General features: G+C 34.1%; 1 protein-coding gene across 2 annotated transcripts in view; it reads right to left on the bottom strand.

Moving 5' to 3' along the window:
* The window catches only part of LOC111152343 (bone morphogenetic protein 5), a 115,252-nt gene that overhangs the window by 25,774 nt on the left and 67,800 nt on the right, over window positions 1-21,678 (bottom strand). For both annotated transcript variants that reach the window (XM_022510846.1, XM_022510845.1), the window contains exon 3: window positions 11,330-11,478. In XM_022510846.1, the coding sequence (XP_022366554.1) occupies window positions 11,330-11,478 (149 nt within the window). The remainder of the gene's footprint in view (window positions 1-11,329; window positions 11,479-21,678) is intronic.

Genomic DNA, 21,678 nt, shown 5'->3' with positions numbered 1-21,678 from the left:
AAGAATTACCCCAATGTGTTGCTCCCAAAACACAATCCAGGTAGTCCAAGATCTCTTTAGGGTTGAAACAATACCAACTCACTGTCAGCTTTGATGCTGGAAGATGGGAAGGTGAGATGGGAGAAAGGATTAACTTCACACCGACTTTTTATAAAATAGCAAATTAATAAATCTGGAAACTGCATGCTTGACTGGCCTCAGGGCGACTTTGCTGTACCCTGGCTTCACAACCTGAGCACCAGTTGGCAATTAAAAAGGGCAGTGAGGGAGGTTGATATGAGGATTCCATGATAGGGAATATGGATTAAGGGAGAGAAAATGGGAGGAGAACCTATCAAAATACATTAGTGAAAGACATTGTACATAAGGGAAAGGGATGTTCATTATTAAATTCAAAATAAAGAAATTAAATTTGGCTAATTTAATTACATGTTGAAGTGAATCACTGGCAAAGGAAAATTACCTTCTCAATTTGTGAATTTATCAAATTAATCATGTAAGGGGCTGAAAGAAATGCTGAAGTAGTTAGATTTAGAAAACAAAAAATATGGTTAAAATGCCGTTACCTTTTGTAGGGCAGATCACAATTCAATTCCAGACAGAAAACACAAAAACCCAAAAGTGATTCCCAACAGAGCCAACACAAAGTTCAACTTTGTCCCATAATGATTATTATTAATAGTATTTTTAAATTTGGAAATTCCAAAAATACATTTATTTTTTCAGTTTAGAATTTGTACAAAATTCGTATAATTTGTGAAAGTCATAGTATATTAAAGCTAGCTCTGAAAATAAGTCATTGTTAGATTCATGGGCAAAATTCTTCAGCTTCCTAAGGCTGAGTTTCCTCATGTAAAAATAGGATAATCATGAAGATAAAGTAGACATTCCATTTAAAGAGCTAGCAAAATGCCTGGCATTCAGTAAGCTCTCAGTAAATGTTAGTTTCCATTAGTTATTAATATTACTGCAATTGACCATCACAGCAAACACATGGTTTGAATATTTATCTAGAATGAACTAAAGATGTATCTAGGAAGTAAAACTCAGATTAATCATAAAGAACTAAAAAAATGAAATATTAACATGAAAGAATAATTGATGTCAGTAAAAAACACTGTGAAAATCAGGATATTAAAAAAACAGATTTATGGGCCACCTAGGTGGCTTAGTGGGTTAAAGCCTCTGCCTTCAGCTTCAGTCATTATCCCAGGGTTCTGGGATCGAGCCCCACATCGGGCTCTCTGCTCGGTGGGGAGCCTGCTTCCTCCTCTCTCTCTCTCTCTGCCTGCCTTTCTGCCTACTTGTGATCTCTGTCAAATAAATAAATAAAACCTTTAAAAAAAACGATTTTTATATAGATAGTAAATTTTGATAAATAGAGTGAGTTGGAAAATACATGAAGTATAGTTTATGAAAACTGTATATGACTAATAAGAGAATTAATAAAATCTTGGGTTGAACAAAGCACAAATTTACCAGTGCTTCAATATTTATGTTTAGTTATCCTGGTCATGAAAGGCATATTGATGATTTTGCTCATTTTTATGCAGTGGGAAAACAGAAAAAATTCTGAAGCTTACAGGAAAGATATATGTTCTCTGATGTTCTTTAAGACATTACACGGGTTAGAAAACCCATAGGTCACAGCTTACATGGGTTTGGAAAATTAACAATACTGATTTTTAAACCCCAAGGGAAATCTATGTCATATTTATTTTCGGTAGACATCTAGTCATTTTTACCATAAAGATATGGTAAAAAAGATATGGAATTCTTCTCAATGGGAACTTTTCTGAAACATTCACATAAAATGACCAATGCAGTTGTTTCTTTTAGCCATCTTATAAATACCACTCCATGGCTTGATTCACACAAAGCATGATTTTTAGAAACTAATACACTGCCATAGATAAACTTATGTTTTAATGTTTTTTAAATTCTGTAGAAATATCATAGAAACAGAAGCCACTTTAAAGAAAATATTCTAGAAAAATTTAGATTAAGTTTTATGTGTTGTTACAATACTGAAAATGTTACTGTGGCCCTTAAAATAAAAGAAAGTATAATCTTTCTAAATTCTGTCACAAGACCACTCTAGAAATTAACAATTATAGATTATCAATGATGAACTTATATCTGATTCCTCCATGACTCCTTGAGAATGTGTTTATGACTGAATATTTTCTCTACACACACACACACACACACACGCATGCACGCACTTACCTCAAAAGAAAGTTCATGAGATGTCTAACATTTCTTGCTTCTCTTACCAGTTTATCCATCTCTGATTTTATATATCTTGAGTTTTGGTTTGAATGTAACTATTTAATATTGAGCTCCTTTAAGATGGCACATTTCTATTCACTGCACCCTCTCTGAACACAATATTTATATATGTATAAGGTTGAAGTATAAATTTAAGCTCATAAATTACAATTACCTGATAAATTATTTCATGCAATCTCATGATGCCTACAGAAAATGTCAAAAAAATGGTGGATTCTTCCAGTCATATGTAGCTCATTCCTTCACAGTACAAATTATTCTATAGTCATCAACTTCCGTTTATTAGGCATTTTTTTCCTTGTACCTAAATCAGCTATTTTTTTTTAAGTTTCCATATTGATTTAATTTCTGGGCTGTGGTGTAAAAGTTCAATTTTACTTATTTATTTATGTAAGTATCTGAAGTTAACTATTCTTCAACTATCTTCCTAATTTATCCTTACATATTCATCTAAAAGTCAAGCAAGTATGCTCTAATTATCCTTAACATTAAACAGTACATAAAGAACTACTTCATTTATACTAATATTTACCTAGAACAAATCATAGGGGTATATGTTCCTTCTTATTTTCAGAACATTTAGCAAGATATGTGATTCTTGCCATTTCTTGGATATGGAGACTCATTTATTTATTTGAAGCCAATTGTCATCATCATAAATTCAGCTAACGGGAGCCATATGGTTTTATGAACAAAAGTGACTTAATTGCTTTATAAGATAAAGTTCAGATAAGGGAAGAGAATATTATCAAATCTCAAAATGTTTAAAAGATCCTCTGATAAGCAGACATAATTCAACTTTTTGAACTTAGATAAATAATGGGAAACTGTAGTCAAAACAGCAGGACAAAAAGAAAAATACCACCCTTGATCTCTGAATTTCTTCTGCTACTTATTAGCACTATGTCAGCTGATATTCAGATTAACTAACCACATAGATCATCTGATCCTTGACACAGATAAATAGTCATCTGACAACACAGGGGCTTAATTTACAGATTTTTTCTCTGAGGTAAAAATGACTGTCCTAGGAATCCTTAGGGTAACACAACAAACTTATATAACCAAATACTTCCATTTTAAGAAAGCAGATTCCAGGACATTAAATTTAAGCAGATATTACATTAAGAACTCTTCAATTGGGGCGCCTGGGTGGCTCAGTGGGTTAAGCCGCTGCCTTCGGCTCAGGTCATGATCTCAGGGTCCTGGGATCAAGCCCCGCATCAGGCTCTCTGCTCAGCGGGGAGCCTGCTTCCTCCTCTCTCTCTGCCTGCCTCTCTGCCTGCTTGTGATCTCTCTCTGTCAGATAAATAAATAAAATCTTTAAAAAAAAAAAAAAAGAACTCTTCAATTGCCTCACATAAACATACTTGCATTCCACAAACGAATCTTAAGTTAGTACCTTGTACATTTGTTTAATATATAGTGACATGAGGACTAGGATATATTTTCCTAATTAGGAATATATATTCTGGATGTAACTAGAGGGTATTATGCTGAGTGAAATAAGTCAACCAGAGGAAGACAATTAGCATATAACCTCACTCATATGTGGAATTTAAGAAACAAAACAGAGAATCTTAGGGAAAGAGAGGAAAAATAAAACAAGACAAAATCAGAGAGGGAGACAAACCATAAGAGACTCTAAACTATAAGAAACAAACTGAGGGTTGCTAGAGAGGAGGGGAGTTGGGGGATGGAGTAACTGGGTGATGACATTAAGGAGGGCATGTGATGTAATAAGTACTGGGAATTACACAACACTGATGAATCATTCATCTCTACCTCTGAAACTAATAATATATTATATGTTAATTAAATTTAAATTTAAAAAATTTTTAAATTGGAAGTTTGAAAAGCAAAAAAAAACAAGGGATATATATTCTGTAATTCAAAAGATGTCATGGAATTTTAGGAAAATCCAATTTTTAACACAGCATATTTAAAAGAAATTACAGGACACTGCAATTTTGAAGATGATTTTTATCAGTAGGTTAAATTACTCTGCACCTAGTAAGAAAAATTAGCAATTAGCACACACCTCAAGGCTGTAGAAAAAATGATTAATTCCATTCCTTATTATTAATGTACATGAGGCAGCTGTCAATTTCAAGCAGTAAACAACAACAACAAAAAACCCACAACTTAGAACCCTGGGTAATAAAAGTTCAAAAATACCCACTTTCAATCTAATAGTGCTGATAAGTTAAGTCAATGTGTTTTTTTAAGTCTGCACAATAATGGTGAAAATAATAGATTAAATTTGCTTTTAGAAAAGTTCTGATATGTGTAATTTCTAAAAGTAGACAGAGAAAACACTTGTATATGAACAAGCAGGAAAAAATGCTCTAATTTTGACACTTTATGATGTCTGGAAATATAACTACTGACTAGCGTGGGACAATGGTTTGTTTCCTTGACTTTTCGGGAAGATCTTCTCTGATGTTCTTCCAATGAACTCATAAGATACCTTCCATCTTCTGATTAGTTTATAGAAAATGGCATTTATATAGTGGGGATTTTATGCAATGTGCTATCAATATCAGGATAACATATTTAGAAAAGACTATTTAGCAAAGACTACCAATATTTCTTTACCCACATCTTCTACAAACATTAAAATACTGCTTGTAATTCTACATTTTTTGTAAGAACCCATCTAGATGCGAATAAGCTTATGAAGCCAAATGCTAGTATATTTATACTGAATTCAGTGTATTTATATTTAGTATATTTATACTGAAGCATCTTTGGGTCGGAAATTTTTTCTTTTTCTTTTTTTAAAGATTTATTTATTTATTTTGGGGGGGGGAGAGAGAGAGAGAGAGCATCCGTGCACCAGCTAGGGGGAGGGGCAGGAGGAGAGGGAGAAAGAATCTCAAGCATACTCAGAGCCAAGCACAAAGCTAGAAATGGGACTTGATCTCAGGACTCTGAGATCATGACCAGAGCTGAAATCAAGAGTCAGATGCTCAACCAACTGAGCCACCCAGGCACTCCTGGAAATGTATTCTGATGGTAAAATAGACCAGCCTTTAATCAGTTACCCCTACATTTATAAGCCTATCAAGTGACAAAAAGCTTATTTCCCTTATTTTCATTGAAACAATTAGTTATCCCCCAAATATCTACATTTTCTAAGAATAAGATGATTGGGACTCTAGAAAGGTACTACATTAAGTACTGATAATTTGATAGTCTCTGGTACCTATAAATATCTAACCAATGTAAGCAATCAATCAGTCAGGATACTCATCTCTGAGTGCTCATTTCTATTGACTTCATATCCCATTCAGGAATATATCTAAAAGTTTCCTACCAATAATCACTTTATTAGCCAAAGTTATTAGACATGAGCCTAATAACATAGCTGTCTATACACTGTGCTGCCAACTCGAAGTTTAAGAACATATCAACAATCCTGCCTTTTTCCAGTGGACTATCATTTGCAAATTTATCTAAAACTCCTTTAAATCATCTAGCCATCTGTACAACCTCCTTAGTAAAAAAAAAAAAACTAAAGGAAGAAAAGAAAGAAATTGATTCTAAATTAAATGAGTCCCCCCGGAGTAAGTGCAAAGTCTCTGTATGTTCTCTCACCCTGATATTCAGCATAAAGACCTTTTATTGCTATCTTACCGTGTGCCAGGTACTATTACCTAATACAGTCTCACGCTATCTTTGCAAGTTATTACTATTACACTGATTTTACTAATGCTATGGCTATAATATGAACTACCTTGTCAGAGCCAAGATTCGAATCTAGTTTTCCTAATGATTTCTTCTTAGAATTTGTACTTCCAGATTGCAGCTACTTATTCTCTTTATTTATCCTCCTTAATTAAATTAAATTAAATATCAAAAAAATAAGAATCAAAACTTTACATTCTCTTATCTGTAACAATAATAATACATTTATTTATCTTTTATTTAAGTATCAATTACAATGGAATTTAAATTGAAAGTTTAATACCTCTGAAATCTGTTTTCTTGATTTGGCTATAAAATTAAGTGAAACTTTGAAATATCTATCTATAAATCTTAATTTTTACCTTGATATACTTAAAGATTATGCCACAACTTCATTCAAAGAAAAATGGATATTAGAGTCTTATTTTAAAAAAGAACTTTATAATGTTTCTTGGACATTAAACAATAGTCTGACAAAACAACATTTTGATGACTTGAATACAAATGAATCAGAAACATACGGATTGAATTTTCTTTGACGTATAAGTGGGTTTGAATAGAAAAGAAAAAAAGTCATTGGCAAAATTCAATCTGAGTATTGCCAAACCTAAAATGTCTGAAAACATAGGATTTTTTAAAAGACATTCTAATGAACCCAAAAATACTCTCTTTGTTTTTCCATCTCTAATTATTCTATAAACCCAAGTTTGAAAAAAGAATTAATTTACTTGGAAGGTTTAAACTATATAAAGCATCAAACAGTGGGAAATTATAGTGTTTGGAGGGAAATTCTAAGTCTTAAAAGTTCAGTTAAATTGCTATCTGTGTAATAAACTGTGTATGTATATATGTATAAGGGATAATGATACCATAGATTTATCATCAATCTTAATAAAGACCTACTAAGTCAGATAATTAATAAATTTTTTATAATTTGGTGAGCTGAAAATCTTACAATAAATTATAAAACAGACTTAAGCCTACTCATTTGCTATTTAAAAAAGAGTACTTAGGGTGCCTGGGTGGCTCAGTTGGTTAAGTGACTGCCTTTGGCTCAGGTCATGACCCTGGAGTCCCAGGATCAAGTCCTACATCGGGTTTCCTGCTCAGCGGGGAGTCTACTTTTCCCGCTGACCTACCCCCTCTCATGCTCTCTCTCGCAAATAAATAAATAAATAAAATCTTAAAAAAAAAGAGTAACTATCTAATCACAGAGATTTATTAACCACCATGAGAGAACGCTTAAGAACTTTGAAACTGATTTTGCACAAGTGGATCCAACCACTTGTCTGGAATTTCCAGATTTGACCGTTAAGAAGCAGCAGTGTTTCTTTTTGGTTAGCCTGCTCATATGTTTGCTTTATTTTCTTGAAACAAACATGTGGATCTTGGAGAATTATTCTGTATGAAAAAAGAAAATCAATAGAATATCCTTAAACTCTCCTGCCAAATCCACAGCAGTTCATTTGTCAAATTTCTAAAAAAAGTACTTCATAAACTGGTATTTTTCTTCAGTTCCCTCTTAGGAATCATCATGCAATTTTTGATTTCAGCAATGTTTTGATTTCTAAAATACAAACTTCAGCCTCTTTCCTTTTTTTTTTTTTCAGGAGCAGGATAATCAAAATTTAATAATATACATCATTGATTTTCTCACCTTACGACTGAACCCGTTTTAACTACTATACTGTGAGTTGGGTACAAAATTCTGCCCCTGTGTTACACCAAACAGATTTGGTTAATAATCACCCAAAAGTTACAGTTTGGAATGTTTTCTAGCAGTAACGTGTTCAGTGGTAGGTGATGTATAAAAGTCTTTTAAATCGAAAACTCATTCAGTGATGATTCAATACGCATTTTTAATGCCTACCCACAACTTGCATTATGCCAAGCACAGAGGGCGCGACTGTGAAGGAGCAATACACATCCTATGACCTCGTGAAACTGACATTCATTCAAACATGTAATCACGATGGTGTTGCTGTGATTGAGTAAAGCAGCAGGTCTGGTTCTTTTATGACGTGTGATCAAGCAACAAGAATATATTATACATAAGTGAGATTTCATTTTCCCTCTATGATTTGCCTCCAAATCACTTTCCTAATAGCATCTGCAGTCATATTTTAGACGTGAAAGTTGCTCTAGCCGACTCTGAACTATTGACTTTTTCCAGACTATACCATGCCATTTTGCCATTCTCTGCATTTAGTCTCATTATTTCATCATCCAGGAATGGATTCCCTCTTCCTGATCTCACCACCACTCCACAACTATCTCTCTTCTCATCTCCATTTTTTAAAAATATCTTACTCAACTGACCTGGCTTAAAAGTTACCTGAATCACAGACCTTTAGGCTCTGTCCCATTTGGAATTAACCCTCTCTCTTCCATTTTCCTGGAGTGTCTTGAGGATACCACTATTTTTAGCATTTAGGGCACTTTACTTTTGCTAAAATTAGCTACCTATGTCTGTCTCTAAGATTATATTGCCCTTTAACATGTCTTCCCTGTATAGGTACTCAGTAATTTTATGTCAAACAAATGGATAAGTAGATAATCAACAAATGGATGTATGCAGAATTGGCTTTGTCTGCTCTGTTTGAAGCAATATCACAATATCATGTTGAGAACATCAGCAGTAGCAATGAATGAAGCAATAATAAGCTGAAGCATCTGGTTATCCATATTTACAGAGAAATGTCACAAGTAGATTCTCCATGAGGTTGCAGTTAATAAAACTAAGGTGCCAGGGGAGGTCACTTTATTTCTCAAGACCAAATATGCTCCAGCTCTGTTGAAAATCTGTTTTAAGTATTGCTGAAATGCACAAAGCCAGCTTGCCTAACATATTTAACCATTTTAATATTTTCATATCAGACAATATTAAAGAGATAAAGAAAAGCAACAAAGGCTGTAGACAACCTAACACTTAAATAAAGGATTGGGAAGCCTTTGAAAAAAAGTGAAATACTTATTTTAGGTTCAAAAGCAAACACAAAACCCCCCATAAATAATACCAAAATAATTTAAAGTCAAATTAATATATAAGAGAAATAAATCAGGGGAAAGGAACTCCAAAATATAACATATTCTTAGGAAGAGATGAAAAACAAGAGAGAAATTTCAGAATTTTCAAGTGGGGTATGAGTGGGTAGGGAATGAAAAGGCTGATCATATTTCACAGATCTCTTGAGTTGTTTAGTTAAACATTTCAAGCATCTCCCCAAGGAGAAGACTGGGAGAAGTACACACCACTAATTTAATTTTTCTTGTTTGGGCCACATACCAGGGAAGAAACGACTGCTCACCCCCACAGTACTGATTTCCCAGTCACATTTCTGACCACAAATGTACAGTAGTTTGACATTGTAAGAATTCTTGCAAGATTATTTAAATATGGGCTTTTCTCTGTCTTCCTTTATAATGCTTGAACTCTGAAAATCCTTAATGGTAATCTCAAAGTCATAATTGGAAAATAGCTTACAATTCAAAATATTTGAATTGTTCATAAAAAAATTAAAATTCAGCATTGTAATTGAAATCTATGGAAGTCTAGATGTAGTGGGAAAATGTCTGAAACTCATCAATAACACCAAGAACTCTTTTTCTAGGTCAAGATCTGAAGCATGAAGCTTTCACTAGATGAACTCTGTAATAAATTTAATTTGTAGCTGTCAACCTCATTTCATATATGCAATCCTTGGAGTACCAACGTTGGTTATAGTATTATTCTTACACTGTAAATCTGGTTATAGAGGTAAAACAATGCTACTGTGAGGTCCTATTGCTTATAGCAATAAACCCCTTTGCAAGAAACCCAAGTCAGACCCAACTTCTACTTAACTCTGTCTTTTTTAAACAAGGCTTTAGTGTAATACAGCAGAGGATGGAGTAAGACAAACTCTAGAGCTACTGAATGTGTCTCTTGCTTGAGCCTGCAGAAAACTCCAGGCAGTAAAGCTTAAATAAGGCACGCCCTCTAATTAATCATCCTTTTATAAACTACCTTCCCTGGGCCTGGTATTCACATTGCAGGATGTGGGGCAAGAGCACAATGGAAATCCACTAGGTCTACTTCTGAATAGATAAAAAGTACTCACAAATCATTAAATAAATTATGTTCTATACTCTTATCATGAGAAATATAATTTTAAATGATTTGAAAGTCCAGATTTGGAATTAAACTTTTTGGACTCTTTGAGTGATCAAAGGACAGCAATCTCTGAATAAACTGGCCTTGCTTCCCTGGCCTCCTGCTGGAATGTGGAAAGACCCCTTTCACCACAGTCTTGGCCCATTCTCTTCCATTTGTCTGAAATGCCTGCCCCTGACTTTTTCCCCCAATCACGTCTTCCTGATCTTTAAGACTGTAGTTCAGACTCATTCACAGTTCTACACTTCTAAATCCACTGGGCTCATCTCAGTAGGCAGTATCACCCATTCACTAATATGACTAAGTGATCACTACTCGAGACTCACTCAACTGAAAATCTCAGGGGACTGTTTCTGCACTTGCTTACCATTTTATCTCCAGCATCTAGCCAAGCACACCACACACAGGTGCTCAATGAATACTTGTGAGCACAGGAATAATTTCTGGAGCATCTTCAAAATGAAGATTTCCTAAAAACCCTTCTACCCCACAGGTGATTCTGGAGCTGTTGTCTTAGACCCAATATTGGAATATGTTAAGACCTAACAATGATATTTTCTGCAGGATTTTGTGCCTCTTTCTATCTCCATCTTCCCTTCTCCCCTTGTATTATTAGTAGCTCCTTTTCCTGTTTCCCTAGCACCACTGTATAATACTATATATAATATATTATATATATAAAGCTGTGTTCAATAATATATATATTATATATAACTGTTATTTTTAGTTATTTTGAGATATCTTTTACACATAATAATATTTATTCCAATGCACAGCTTATAAATTCTTACAAACTACATAGTTGTATAACTACCATCACAATCAGGACATAGATTCATAGCCCTTTGTATATAGCTTTCTTTTGGAGCTACTATATTACTGTAGTCCTACTTGTTTGTGCACAGGTCTTCAATACTAGATTAAAAACTTCTTTCCTTGAGAGTGAGAAACAATATCTAATTCTTCTTTACTCCTCTGTGCCTACTATAAAGTCTTAAAATAAACGTGTGTCGGGAAAATACGCTTGTAAATCAATTAACTAATTAATATATCGCACTATTCTATGGCAGGTGCTACCTTGCCCATTGTAAGTATAAAACAATCTATTCTATCTTGGTCAAATTGTATGGAAAGCTATAACTCTCAATGTGTCAAAACTAGTGTCACAAAAAATATTTGAAATTCATTGCTTACCATCTCCTGTTTCTGCACAGAGTTGTAAACCCAAGTTATTCTGTGGATTAATTACCCAATGATTGCTGGTCACAGTGATATCGAAGACAAGCCAACCCACATCTAAAGCTTGGGCCTTTCTTGTGTCTAACAGGAACAGATCTGCATCCCTACGGAGAAAAAGAACAACAAAAAAAGTTAAGAGTGTGAATGAAGATGATCATTTCCTATACTTAAGTGAAAACATTCCAAAGGCACTCTTTAAAATAACAAAAGTTAAAAAAAGTAACAAAAGTTAATTAAAGAACAAGAGGAACAAGTGACTCAAGTGATGAGTAATAAGATACAGAACGTTTTATTGTTGGGCCCACAACCCAAGTCTGGTGCAAATTAGTAATACCTGAAAGTAATTTCCATTTTCCTGCTCTTCACTGGCCCTTACAAACTGACTTAGTGATCTAGATTTGGGCTCTGATAATCAGTGTTCCCTGAAACTCCTGTCTGTAAGCAGCCCTTCCTGGCAAGTTCACTAGCAAGGATCAAACTGAGTGGAAATGGATGAGAAAGTGGCTACTCTAATTTCGATGAATGTGGACAGTCAAAGCAATGGAGCAAGGGCAGGCAAGCATCTGCTTTAGAGATAATTTTCCCTTATTTTTCATTTTCATTATACTTGTTTTTTTTTCCCATTATATAATGTATATCTTTATTTTTCATTTCATTTTCCATTTTGATTATAAAGTTACTTTACGGATAGCAGAGGCCAAGAGAGGCTCTCAAACCACACCATTGGACTAAAGGATGAATCAATCCCACGAATTGAGCAGCAGATACACCCTGACTTGCTTTAACATCAGCTATAATTACCAACGCATATGTTTGAGAATAGTCTCCACAGGGTCACTGTAATTAACATTTATCAATCTTAACTATAGCATTAAATTTCCAAATGTATGAATATTTGTTGAGTTATAGTGAACTGCTTAATTTATGATATCCTTACTACAGGCAGCCTCTGATCTAAAAGTTACATATGCCCAACATTTAATCCTTACAGCAGCTCTTCTTCAAAGGAGCATAGACATACACTATTACGTATTTTTCTGACTTTGATACTGTGCTAAATCTGTTTAAGGACATATTATTTATACGAGGAAAGGCAAAGCTATGTCATAATCACCCATGTTAAATAATATTCTGCATTGCCATCTAGCTGCATCACACAAGTCACTTCAAAGGTGGCTTACAAAATGTAAAAAGCAAATTTTGAGTAAAAACAAATTATGTATATATATATGTATATATGTACATATATATGATTTAAGAAGAAAACTCTATTATCATTGAAAGTTTAACTGTTTTAACAGAGTGAAGATTCTTAATATTTCAGAAGCTGCATCTTCATTCTCTTTATTTCAACTTAATTTATTCATTCTTTCACTAACCTAGAGAAGTTAAAATAAAGGCATTATGATTATTTAAATCATCCAGGTACCCTAATCCCATTGATGCAAATTTCATTCTCCTTCACAGCTTTAATCACAATGTTTACCAAAAGAGGGGTACAGACATCTTTTCATATCTAACATGGGACTTAGTTTGAGATACCAAAGACATATGGCAAGCATAAACTACAACGCAATGAAAATATTCCATTAGTTCTGACTTGAATTTTCAGGACCCATTCTATTCATATTAAGAAGGGATATCAGTCAAACTGTCCCTCTTCTTCCTAAGGTGGAAAACTCATCAAGTAAACAAAACTTGAGAAATACAAATTATCCTTAAATTCTTGAGATATTTGGTAAATATCTTTTGAAACTATAATATTGGAATAATTTAATCACATTATCGGGTTCTGAAACAGGAGTCACCCTGTAGCTTGGGAAATACTCAAGTGCTACCCTGCTGTCAAGCCTGCTTTCAATTTGAAATATGGCATCAATGTTCTACTGAAGTCTGCAGAGTTTATAATGCCACACTTGGCCTGAAATAAACAAACACTTGAAGAACAAAAAAGAACAAAGAGGTAAAATTTGAGAACAATTTCCACTAAGTAACAAGTATCTTTAAGTAGTTATCCAGGTAATATTTTCTATTATTTTGAGATTGTGGTATTTTTCCAGAAAAAAAAAATCCCCAAATTATCGACATCCAGGTACCCAAATTTTCAAGCATGTCTGTGAAGAAAATGGTTTCAGTTTTAATGGATATATTTAGAAAAAGTGTCAGCCAAAGGATTCAAGCAAGCCCTAAATATCTGAATTTCAGAGATACAACTTGCAATTCATCGGAAGGTTAATCTAGGCAGACGGTGTAGTTTGAAAAATCCATACATTTCTAGTTCCCCCTCTGAAAAGTTTTGAAGTTTCCATTGCTTTCATAAGCTCCATGGTTTCTATTCCTGACCAAAGCTATTTTATTTTTGACTGATAAATTCTTTTCTTTAATTTTTCCTCTCTCCTCTTCTAGAAGTTCTTCTGTATTACCCACAAGCAACAGAATACACTTTGGAAGAATGAAGTCTATTATTAATCAACACAACGGTAACAATTCTGCAATTTTCACTCATGTAGTTCCTTTCATAGAAGTCTCTTAGAAATAAATCCCTACCCATTCTGTAGAAATTTAGATGTGATTTCTTTTGAAGTACAAAATTACTCCACTAAAAATGGAACTTACATCACTAGAAATAGTAGAAATACTATGTCCAATGAACAGTATAAAATAAACCTGTTAAAGTTGTCTCATCTTACTATTTTTACCTGAAGTTTTTATAGAAATTCTGGAAATACCTAATAAAAGATATTTTAAAATATTAATTCATTTAAAAGGAATGCAGTAGAGAAAAAATAGATATGTAGCAAAATATATTTACTTGTAGCAGAAATAAATCCATAATAAAATTTCTGTATATTGTTTATAATCATAACAATGAAACTAAAATTAAAATCTACATTCTAGCAAGGGCAATAGAGTCCATTTACATGGATGTGTATAAGCAAATGTTTCACAGTGGTATTGTATTAGTTTTCTAAGGCTGCCATCACAAAGTAACATAGACTGAGTGGCTTAAATAACAGAAATTTATTGTCTCACAGTTCTGGGGGCTGGAAGTCCAAATCAAGGTGTAGGTAGGGCTGGTTCTTTTGAGAGTGATGAGGGAAGTATCTGTTCTAGACCTGTCACTGTCTCTTGTAGCTGTTCATCTTTTCCTTGTGTCTTCATATCATCTTCCCTCCGTGTGTCTCTGGGTCCAAATTTTCCCTTTTTATTAAGATGCCCTAATTGCCTTGTTTTAATTTAATTATCTCTTTAAAGACCCTATCTCCAAATAAGGTCACATGCTGAGGTCCTGGAGGCTCAGACTTCAATATATGATTTGAGGGAGAGATGTGAATGTTCCATGTTTATGTTACAACAATTATCAACATTGAAATGTTTTCAAAAACAAATATGTCAAAGTAAACTTATACTGATTAAAATAATTCATCATTACTAAAATTTGTTTTTTCTTTTTCAGAAAGAATTTGAACACTTGTCTAGACTATGATATAAATCAGCATAACAATTTCTTATATAGCTAAATGAAGTCATCATGCAAGTGTTAAGTACAGAGTTATACTTAACAGATTAAGGATTTATAGCATGCATATAGACTTCTTACATGTGAAATATATAAATATATTAAAAATAGTTACTCAAAGGTGAATAATATGTATGTGTATGTGTATACACACACACACACACACACACACACACACACACACACACACACATTTACAGTTTGGTACACATTTGCATGGAACTTACTTTAATCATGTCCAAAGGCTTAAACATGTTTAGTAATGGGAATTGGTGGACTGTAGATATTGATTAGCAAGGGTGCTTTTCATTTTACTGAGAGAGGAAAGAGTTTTGCATATGTGCCTTGGGAATCTGAAAATACCAGAAGGGTAGGAAGCATAGGTACTTTACTAAGGACTGAACAGCAGGAGCCAAAATTTAATAAGCTTTGAATTGTCATCATACTTACAACTCAAAAATATAGATTGATGGAATGAGAAAATGAAGGTTATATATTTAAGAATGTGACAAGAGAAGAGCTAAAATTTATCTTACCATCATTATGTAGATATCAGTGTAATGTAAAGATAAAAAAGGATCTGGGGATCAGACAGAGCTTGAACAATTAAGGAATTCCTGTCTCAGTTTCTACAATGTTTAAAATATACTATGGTAACCCCTCCTTAAAAAACCAAATGTAATATAATCTGAATATCTTTTATTAATCTAATTTTATTTTTTTCAGTGTTCCAAAATTCATTGTTTATGCACAAGAGGAAAATTACAGGTGAAGTTTTACTTGGTGTGTTATAACACAGATGGCTCTGAATTGTTTAATTTTGACCTGTGAAATTTGGGAAAGTTTTATTTGTGGAGTCACATTACCATCAAATGACCTGAGTCAAGATTATTTGGGGGTTCTTTGAGATGGTAGCAATAGAATTGGTTACAACTAAAGAAGAAAGGAGGAAGAACAATGATAAGGGAAGGAGCAGAAAGAATGAGGGTGGGAGCAAGAAGGAGAGGATAAGAAGGAGGCAGAGAAAAAGAAGACACACAAGGAAATTCAGTAACTCTTCCTGGGTGTGTTGTCTTGAAAAATCCAGTAATTGTCTTTGTAAGTCACTCTCTTAAAAATCACTTATATAAGCATAGAGTCAGAAATTGTTTTGTGGATATAATATCTGTCCTTCTAGAAAAGCCTAAAAATAAACAATAATAACAACAAATGTGTATGTACTGGTGCTTTTGATAACATACTACTTCCAATGCCAGCATCATACACAGATTGAAAAAAATGCTATTTTTCAGACAATACAGATGGATCTGAAGATGATGTGATTTGTAGTATTGTGACACATGACCTAAAATACTGTGATAGACATGATGTCAAACTGCATGTAAAAAGTTTAAAAGCTTTCACATATATATTTTGAGAGTAAACAAGGAATATGACTATATAAGTATTTTACACATAATTATATGAGTAAACTTTTTTGTATTATTTAACTGCATTCATTATATAGCTGTGTTTAAAATAAATCCATTATATAAATATTCAATTTCTCCAATTTTTTGGATCTTTTACTTGGGTAAAACAGATATCATCTTTATATGATCATATCATGATTATATGTTCTCTGTATGATCAGGCATATATAGTATGTAGACATGCCCAGTATGGATGCAGTTTTGATCATTGGAAATGTTAACTTTCTCTACTGTCTAAATAGCTGACTAAAGGGAGTAGTCTTATTTTAAAACTAAATAAAAAATTATGATGAAAAATGTCTGATGTGAAATTAGCTAGTCTGAGATTCTACCTCTGAAGGTAATAAAAATTGATCAAAGAATACTAAAACTAAGTGGAATATAAATTACTGAGCCAAACTGTTATTTTATTGATGAGAAAATTTAAAGAGAGATCAAATTATTTCTTATGGTTACTCAGCCAAATGGGAGAGCAGATCTCAGTTCTCCATATTTCACTTTCAGAACACTTTGTTTTATATAATGGCAGCTCTCTTTAGTCCCAACTATATTTTGACTATTTTCCTTATACCAAAAGATAAGTGGTTTTTGGACTGGAATACCAAAAGTTTGAGAGGAGCCACCAACCCAAAACAAGATGGTAGAATTTGAGCCAAGGAGTGACCTGAGACATTTTGTAAAGCCATTCATCCATCTACTCACTAACTCACTCTTTCAGTTTAACATATATTGACTCCCAATGTGGGTTTTATATTGTATCAGTTTAACTAAACTGTAACTACCTTGTAAGGTTCTGGAGTAGGGTTGGCCACAAAAGAAATTTAGGTAAGATTTGGAAAGTGAAAGTGAAGTAGTAGCCATATTTATGCTTGGAAGACTTCCACATGTTCAAGTGTTATTACAGCTTAGGCATACTGTCGAGATATGCTTGTTAACCCTTTTGGTGTGGGGCAGCAGGTAAGCCTGCAGCTCCTTCAGATTCCAGTGAATCTTCTTGTTCAATTTCTCTGAATCCAGGGTCAGACATGAGGACATATCTATGCGGAAAGATTTGATAGCAAGGAAATCATCTGCATCATTGAAATTGGAGACTGGAAGATCGATTCCAATTTGTCCTCATGCCTTCCAGATCATTGTTTCAGGTTCTACTTTGTCCTTCCTTTCCCCAACTCACCCATCTTTTCTTCCAGCCTTCTCTGAGGATCTTAGGCCCAGCATCAAATGTAGAGCAACCGCCTTACATAGACTGTTAACTTCCACAGTTGCATAAGGTCAAATCCCTATAATAAATCCTTATGGTATCATTCCCTAGAGGGATTAAACAGCTACCTTGTATTTGGTCAATTATATTGAGTCACTTACATCATAGAAGAGCAGTACTGATTCTCACTGGAATAGGTACTGTGGATACAAATTTTCCTTCTCTGCCTATAAGGTCTCTGCCAATATCACTATCCATGAAATTACAGAATACCCTATTTACTATCATGGAATTTCAAAGCTGCTTCTGACCAAAAAGCTCATTTAACAGCAAATGAAGTGCAGAATGGACTCATGCTCATGGAATTCTTTGGTCTTACTATGTTACCCATTGCCTTGTAGCAGATGGCCTGATAGGACAAGGAAATGGCCTCTTTGAAGACTGAAGCCTCCAGTTGGTCATCAGTGTCTTATACAAATGGACTAATATCCTCAGGAAGATTTATATGCTCTATAACAGCAACCAGTATATGACTATTTCTCTCACAGCCCTCTCTCTTGAGTCTAGAAACCAAGCGGTAGACACAGGAGTAGCTCCTCTTACTCACTCTTCCTGATCCGATGAGCAAAAACGTTGCTGCTTGGCCCCAAAATGTTGGACCAGAGTTCTTAGTTCCTAATAGTAGAATGGTACCATTAATAGCTTAGCAGTGGTTCCATTAAGTTAGAAAATGAGACATCCATGTGGTCACTTTGGGCTCTTCAGGCCAGTGAATCAACAAGCTGATAAAGTGCTGCTATAGTATGCGGGTTGATCAACCCTAAGTATCAAAGAGGAAACTAGGTTGATTCTACCACAGTATGAGAAAGGAGCATGTCTGAAATATAAGACCTCACCTGAAACACCCTTTAGTTCTCCCATGTCCTATGATAAAAGTCAGTGGAAAACTAGAGCTCAATGCAGGCATTACTACTAATGGCCCAGACACTTCTAGAATGAGTATTTTTTTTACTTCACTAGATAAGGACCAATGACTGGCAGTAGTGGTTGGTGAAAACAAAAAGGATATGGATTACATAGCAGAAAAAGGAAATTATAAATACCAACTACCACCATGTGACCAGGTACAGAGCGAGGGTTGTAACAGTTGTGAGTATTCCTTTCTTATTTTGATATTAATGTATTTGTACCCTATGAACCAATTCTTTTTTTCCCTTCCCATCTAGTATAAGTAGTTTTGATGGTAGCTAACTTCATATTTTGTATTGAAGTGACAGGATATCAAATGGGCAATATGACCCAGCTAGAAAAGTATTGAATAACATCCAAAGATGGATAAAAAATCAGAGAATGATTTGCCTATTATATTTTTGGAAAGTATGAATGGTTATAGAATGTATGTGTTGGTGTCAGTTTGACAAAGATGGACTGCTGTGGTTTTATACTTTGTCAAATCAGCTAAACTGAAACCCAGGCTCCCAAAATTCTCTTCCCTGTTTGTGTCTATGTTAAGGTTAGTCATACAAGAAATCTGTGCAGGAGTTGAAGGGAAGCAGCAGCCAAGTTTATGCTTGGAAGATTGGTAAAGTGCCAGGTTTCCTCCTGCTCACATGCACTGCTGCTGATCTGCTGGCTCACCTTATTGTGGGGAGCAGCTGGGTCTGGTGCTTTTCCATCTTCCATTGGATCTCAGTAACATCACTTTCTCCAAATCCTGGCCCACAGTTCCTCCTGCCAGGTCATCCCCTTCACTTTTTCCACATCCTAAACAAAGGGTATGTGGAGCTCATGGTGAAGTTTACCAGCTTACCCTACGGCTCACTCACATCATTGAAGTTGAGTCTTTCTGAGAAGTAGAATGGTTTCCAATATGTCCTTGGAGTTCCAGCTTATCCCCCCAGGTGTTATTTCTCTTCATGCTCTCCTACCCTACATCCATTTCCCTTCCCAGTTGCCTATACTACAAACTTCAGACCCATCACCAGAAGCAGAAGCAACAGCCTCACATGAACTCTTTAACCAGGTCCCACAATGGCAGAAAGACAAATCACTGTAAGTCCTTTATTCTTTATCACATATATGATTCTATTGCTCTTACCCAACACTAGTTGACATACTCCCTGCTATGCATTGAATTGTGTCCTTCAAAATGATATGTTGAAGTCTTAATCCCAGGCACCTAGAAATATGACCTTATTTGAAAATAGGGTCCTTACAGTGTAATCAAGTTGAGATTTGGTCATCAGGTGGGGCTAATCCAGTATGGCTGCTCTCTTTATAAGAGGAGACACAGACAGACACACTCAGAAGGAAGATAGCTAAAGAAAGACAAAAGCAGAGATTGAAATTATGCTGACACAAGCCAAAGAATATCTGGGGCTACCAGGAAAGGATCCTTTCTTGGAGGTTTTGGAAGGAATGTGGCCCTTGCAGAACCTTGCCTTTGGACTTCAGGCCTCCAAAACTGTTAGAAAACAAATTTCTGTTGTATTAAGCCATTCAAATTTTTGATAAGTTGTTACAGTAGATTTTGCAAACTAATACAGTTCTCTAGTTGGGGTGTTTCACATATTAAATAGGAGGTGGTATGCAGTATCAAAGAATGAAAAAGTGTCTGTAAGATTTGGTAACCAGGAGGCTGTTTGTGGCTGATGTTGATGGATAATCAGTAGAATGGGATTATGAGAATCAAATTGCAGGAGTTGAGGGATGAATAAATATAAGAAAGTGAGAGGATTTAAAGCAAAGTTATAATGATCTTCTTTATAAGTATACCTTTATAAAGCAAAGAATCATAGTTGTAGGTGGAATTGGTATCTGCTTAATTTCAACAATGACTTGCTATACATTGGCTTTGCTTAGAACAATTATGCCCTTTAAGTCATCTTTCTGAACTTGTTTTTTCTTCTTTAAGTAAAGATTAAAATAATACCTATCTCAAAAATATATTGCAGAGGTGAAAGGATGCACAAATAAGAAATGCTTTGCAAACTAAAATTGTTATTTTCTTTTTTTTATAATTACTATTCTCTTACCAAAGCACATTTATCACATGTAAGTATATATATTAATAAGTAGTATATATTATGCTTGGTGGCATAATTAGAATCATAAGTGATTTATGCAATTATTACTGCAAAAGTTCTTTAATAACCTGTAATTATAAATTTTAGATATAGGTATTCATTCATTCTCTTTAACTTTAGTAACATTTATTGATGCATATAATCCATAATGGATCTTTGTCCCTAAATCAGAGGGAAAAAAATTAAGTTGAGAACTTATCAAAAGGAAGTAATATTATTTATATAATCAATAATAAGAGATAACAAAAGAGAAATATTCTTCAGTTCAATATGTTTTCAGTTAGATTTATTTATTCATGTGTATGTGTGTATATATATATATATATATACACACATACATTATATATTATATAATATAAAGAGAGAAGAAGTAGTTAACCAAGAGTGTAATCATTCTATAATCTAACCACCAAGCACTAAACTTGGTCAAGAAAAGCTTTCAGAAATTGACTGGAAGTTACACAGATAAACTTTGGAGGAAAAGTGGCATTCCTCTATTTCTATAAGACATGAACCTTACAGTCTGCAGGACTTCTCCAGTCTTTACAAAATTTCTACTGTTACAAGTATTTCACCTCCTTCCATCACCCTTTGCCTTTGAATAGCTTATCAAGTCTCAAAAAATGCAATGACAGCCACCCAAGGACCAAGCATACGTCTTTCTCTGGGCATTTGACATATATATCACAGCAACATTTAAGGAGCCCAATGTACAACTCTAGTACGGAACATGTTAACAGGGGACAATTTAATAAATTATATTCTCTGGAATTTTTGCCAAGAGTTTCTTTCAGGAACAACATTAGCTTAAAAGTGTTAGAATTTGACTCTGTCAGCTGACTGATATTTTCAGCTGATTTTTTTTCTACCAAAACAAATGTGAAATAATAAAATTCTATGAATCTCACAGAGCATCAATTTTCAGAATATCTAACTCAATGTTGTATTTACATTTCAAGGGTACAAATGTAAACTGGTAAAATAATAATATTAGATGAAGTTGAATGACAAGCATGGGAAAATAG

The sequence above is a fragment of the Enhydra lutris genome, unplaced genomic scaffold (genome assembly GCF_002288905.1).
Source record: "Enhydra lutris kenyoni isolate GAN:26980312 unplaced genomic scaffold, ASM228890v2 scaffoldscaffold28, whole genome shotgun sequence".
NCBI classification, from domain to species: Eukaryota; Metazoa; Chordata; class Mammalia; order Carnivora; family Mustelidae; genus Enhydra; species Enhydra lutris.
The sequence above is the reverse complement of the archived record's forward strand: the minus strand, read 5'-3'. Positions and strand labels throughout refer to the sequence as shown.